Consider the following 5,597-nt stretch of genomic DNA (forward strand, 5'->3'; position numbering starts at 1 on the left):
TAATTTAAAAATATTGTTTGCTTTATTTCATTTCACATGCATGGGATACAACAGCAGTGTATGAGTATCTTCTAGAGTATTCTGGCATTCCCATTAATCTCTCTGAAGTGTTAGTTCAAGTCCAGATCTTCTTGAGAAGAAGTTCTATGGCTACATTTAAAAAAAAAAAAGCCTTTGAGCTTCAGCCAAGAAAACGTTTATCTAAGCATTTTATGGGAATAAGTATGCATTGAGTTTACTTAGTGGTTGTATAAAGATGCTACTAGAATAAAATTCAGATTTTTTATTTCACTTTTAACATCGGACTCTTCTTTCAATGGTGTCATCGTTACATAAGCAGCATTCCACTTATTATGCAGTATCATTCATAATATCATATAGAAGAAGAAAATGTTTTACTTCAACTCCTATCTTATTAAACCTATACATTTTAAAATGGCTAAAGATTAACAAACAGTAGGTTAAACTCGTATGTTACGTATTTGGCAGTGTGTGCACAAATGTGTATATCTGTAGCAGCTCTTGAGCTATAGAAAAATGTACAAATAATTTACTTACTGTACCATAATTGACACAATATCAACCAAAGCTTCACAAATTAGTGCATTAATAATAACATAACAAATAGAAATTACAATATACAGGTATATATATATATATATATATATATATATATATATCTCAACATATTCCTGTATCAAACAGATTTCATTAGAATTTCTGCATTCATGTTTTTTGTGTTAGATGCTGTTTTTTTATTTATAAAATAATAAACATTGAATCATAAAATATGAACCCTAGTAAATTGAAGTAAAATATATTTCAAATTATTTGCGTGTTAATATATAAATATAATGCACAATCTGCATTGAAAAACTGAATTAAATCTGGCATGATAAAATATTATGAACATTGAGAAACTATCACATACAAATTATAGCATGGAAAAAACTTAAATACTTAGAACTTTAAGTATTATACAAGTGATCAAAAGATGATGTTATGGAATAAAAAAAAAAACAGTCATAGCTTACAACAGGTACTGGATAAGCACTTTATGATATTTATTTTCTGAAACATACTTATCTGTCAGAAAATAGTAAATTATATAAAATTATTTTTAATCCTGATTATCAAACAAAATAAAGCTTAAAAACACTGATTTATTAACAAGTAAATAAAGAATGTAATAAACCATAACTTACCTAAATATCGGTTTTTGTAGGTGCTTTTTCTTTATGGTAATACAGTCACCCATTTAAATAAGAGATAAAGCAAAGTTCTATTTTCCAGAAAAAAAAGAATAATAATAAAAAAAAATCCAGCAAGAATTAAAAAAGGGGACTGGCAGTTATTGTGTTGATTAGAGTACAGAAAATGTTGTTTGTTTGCTGATGAACTGTATCTTTAACTTCTAAGCAAAAAAATGCCATACAGGCCACATACGTGTGTGCACAACTTAGCAGTACAAACTGTGCAGAAGCACATGTTTAAAGTTAACTGAACAGAAAAAAAGGCAACAGATATCCAAAGTCTACAAGGAAAAGTGAAACCCAGCCAAGTTCAGTTCAAGTTAAAAAAAAAATAAGTGTTCAGTTAGTTCTCATACTGTAGCTATGGGAATGCCTCTTGCTTATGTCCGTCACAGCTCTTAAACGTATAGTTACTCAGTAATATCTTGACTACTATTTAAAGTCAAGCTTATTTTTCTTCAAAATAAAAGTTGTGCAGCTGGATTTACAGTTTCAGAACCTGCATCATCAGAAAGTTTGTTCAGTTAAAAGAACTGTGCACAAATTAATGAAGATGGATAGATCTAGTCTGGGGAGCTGGCTGCCCTTCAAGAGATCGTAATTATTTTACAATCTGGCTTTTATTTTCTCATAGATGATGTGTAGATAGAACTATGCAAATGAAAAGATCTACTGGCACATCCAAGATAATAGTTTAGCTTTAATTATTTCAAAATTAAGTATTTCCCTTTACCCAAATCATAATTTTAGATTTAATGTAAGTAAAATATTTAGTTTTCACAAAACATTGTTTTCCTTTTTTTTTTTAAAGCAACACACACATACAACTTAATTCTAAAATTAGTTGGGTTTTTTTGGATTGTTTTTTAAGTCTTCAGGGAGATTTTAAACACACACACACATACATATTTACTTATACTTATATTTATATCTTTTCTAATTCTGAAATGCTGTTTGGAACAAATTACATGATAAATACCTCCGATTTCAGTTGCAATAATTAGACAGCAAATCCCACCTACATCATTATTCATTAGTCTGTGACATTGCCAATTTCTTCCACAACATGAAACTCATTTTTTTTTTTAATTGTAGTTAAGACTGCTGGATTTTATTTGAAATGTAAAAATCTTGCAAAATTATCCAGGATATCATGCAATTGAAATACATTAATTATTTATTTTTAAATGTTAATGGAATTCCTATAAACTTAAGTGGAGCAAAGATCATTAGAACACGCATTTTTGCAAAATGTTCACAGTTAGGACATTTTGGATGATGCAAGCCAGTTTAGGTTACTATAGCTCAAAGCTTATATTTCCAAATTTGGAGCAAAATAAATAAAATATATTATATTATAATCATATTAATATATATATATATATATATATATATATATATATATATATATATATATATATATATATATATATATAAACAAAAGGTAGGTACATCACTATAAATCCAGCATAGATCCAGATAATATGCTGAGTACACAGGAACAGGAGGGGGCCGGCAGCCTCTGGAATACAAATATAGTAAAGAAGTTTTCCCAGCACTGTTTCTTTAAGATAACATTCCTTTATTGCAGAGACAAAATATAAAACAAACAGCTACGTTTCGGGCCTACATAGCCTTTATTCATGCTGTAGAGTACAGGTAACAACTTTAATTTATAGCACCTGTGGTGAACTGTTTAACCCTTACTTGTCACATATACATCTTCTTCTCTAATGTGTGCTACCATCTAGTGGATGCAATGAAAATAGGTTCTCCACCTGTAGATTAAAATAAAATGTGTTTAAAAACAATGCTTTGATACCTATCCTGAATTCACAATCTCTTATTGATAAGCTATCTAGCTGAGTTAATAGATCACAAATATATAAAAAAAAAAAAAAATACATAAACAAATGTAAATCATAATCTTTGTTCAAACCTATGGGATGCAGAGTGCCCAGGTGATGTACCCACCATACCTCATTTTTTTAATGTTATCCTAAAGAAACAGTGCTGGGAAAACTTATTTGATATATATATATATATATATATATATAGAATAGAGAAAACACAAAGAAAAACTTATGGTGCTGGTGCAGTATGTCAGTACTTGATATAAGTTACTGGTAAAGAAAACAAAGGTGCTCACCTTTTGAAACCTCAAACATCTGAGGTATGTTGATTGTACAAAGGGGATATAAATCCCTATCTGTGTTAAAGATGTATTTCTTTCTTCCGCCTTTTGAAGTATGGTAATCCTCTCAGAGCATGGTATTCCTCTCAGTGAGCCTCTCAGAGCATGGTATTCCTCTCAGTCAGCCTCTCAGAGCATGGTATTCCTCTCAGTGAGCCTCTCAGAGCATGGTATTCCTCTCAGTGAGCCTCTCAGAGCATGGTATTCCTCTCAGTGAGCCTCTCAGAGCATGGTATTCCTCTCAGAGAGCCTCTCAGAGCATGGTATTCCTCTCAGTGAGCCTCTCAGAGCATGGTATTCCTCTCAGTGAGCCTCTCAGAGCATGGTATTCCTCTCAGTGAGCCTCTCAGAGCATGGTATTCCTCTCAGTGAGCCTCTCAGAGCATGGTATTCCTCTCAGTGAGCCTCTCAGAGCATGGTATTCCTCTCAGTGAGCCTCTCAGAGCATGGTATTCCTCTCAGTGAGCCTCTCAGAGCATGGTATTCCTCTCAGTGAGCCTCTCAGAGCATGGTATTCCTCTCAGTGAGCCTCTCAGAGCATGGTATTCCTCTCAGTGAGCCTATTCCTCTCAGCGAGCCTCTCAGAGCATGGTATTCCTCTCAGTGAGCCTCTCAGAGCATGGTATTCCTCTCAGTGAGCCTCTCAGAGCATGGTACTCCTCTCAGTGAGCCTCTCAGAGCATGGTATTCCTCTCAGTGAGCCTCTCAGAGCATGGTACTCCTCTCAGTGAGCCTCTCAGTGCATGGTATTCCTCTCAGTGAGCCTCTCAGAGCATGGTATTCCTCTCAGTGAGCCTCTCAGAGCATGGTATTCCTCTCAGTGAGCCTCTCAGAGCATGGTATTCCTCTCAGTGAGCCTCTCAGAGCATGGTACTCCTCTCATTGAGCCTCTCAGAGCATGGTATTCCTCTCATTGAGCCTCTCAGAGCATGGTATTCCTCTCAGTGAGCCTCTCAGAGCATGGTATTCCTCTCAGTGAGCCTCTCAGAGCATGGTATTCCTCTCAGTGAGCCTCTCAGAGCATGGTACTCCTCTCAGTGAGCTTCTCAGAGCATGGTATTCCTCTCAGTGAGCCTCTCAGAGCATGGTATTCCTCTCAGTGAGCCTCTCAGAGCATGGTATTCCTCTCCGTGAGCCTCTCAGAGCATGGTACTCCTCTCATTGAGCCTCTCAGAGCATGGTATTCCTCTCAGTGAGCCTCTCAGAGCATGGTATTCCTCTCAGTGAGCCTCTCAGAGCATGGTATTCCTCTCAGTGAGCCTCTCAGAGCATGGTATTCCTCTCAGTGACATTCTCTGAGCATGGTACTCCTCTCAGTGAGCCTCTCAGAGCATGGTATTCCTCTCAGTGAGCCTCTCAGAGCATGGTATTCCTCTCAGTGAGCCTCTCAGAGCATGGTATTCCTCTCAGTGAGCCTCTCAGAGCATGCTATTCCTCTCAGTGAGCCTCTCAGAGCATGGTATTCCTCTCAGTGAGCCTCTCAGAGCATGGTACTCCTCTCAGTGAGCCTCTCAGAGCATGGTATTCCTCTCAGTGAGCCTCTCAGAGCATGGTATTCCTCTCAGTGAGCCTCTCAGAGCATGGTATTCCTCTCAGTGAGCCTCTCAGAGCATGGTATTCCTCTCAGTGAGCCTCTCAGAGCATGGTACTCCTCTCAGTGAGCCTCTCAGAGCATGGTATTCCTCTCAGTGAGCCTCTCAGAGCATGGTATTCCTCTCAGTGAGCCTCTCAGAGCATGGTATTCCTCTCAGTGAGCCTCTCAGAGCATGGTATTCCTCTCAGTGAGCCTATTCCTCTCAGTGAGCCTCTCAGAGCATGGTATTCCTCTCAGTGAGCCTCTCAGAGCATGGTATTCCTCTCAGTGAGCCTCTCAGAGCATGGTATTCCTCTCAGTGAGCCTCTCAGAGCATGGTATTCCTCTCAGTGAGCCTCTCAGAGCATGGTATTCCTCTCAGTGAGCCTCTCAGGGCATGGTATTCCTCTCAGTGAGCCTCTCAAAGTATGCAATTCAATCCTTCTCCTCTGTGGAGTATTATAAAGTAAGGTAGAAAATCCCTTATTGGAGTTGGGATAATGGTATTTGAAAAGATGCACTTTTAAACTGTTATAGTGGAAAAGAAAACTAATTTATTAAACACTCGATTGAAAAC

The 5,597-nt window shown here is 36.9% G+C and overlaps 1 protein-coding gene across 1 annotated transcript in view; it reads right to left on the minus strand.

Moving 5' to 3' along the window:
- PDE1A (phosphodiesterase 1A) overlaps positions 1-1,457 on the minus strand; it is a 545,834-nt gene extending 544,377 nt beyond the window's left edge. The window contains exon 1 of the mRNA XM_053698529.1: positions 1,206-1,457. Within this exon, the coding sequence (XP_053554504.1) occupies positions 1,206-1,258 (53 nt within the window). The 5' untranslated portion in view covers positions 1,259-1,457. The remainder of the gene's footprint in view (positions 1-1,205) is intronic.
- Positions 1,458-5,597: the final 4,140 nt, after the last annotated feature.

The sequence above is a fragment of the Bombina bombina genome, chromosome 1 (genome assembly GCF_027579735.1).
Source record: "Bombina bombina isolate aBomBom1 chromosome 1, aBomBom1.pri, whole genome shotgun sequence".
Classification (NCBI taxonomy): Eukaryota; Metazoa; Chordata; class Amphibia; order Anura; family Bombinatoridae; genus Bombina; species Bombina bombina.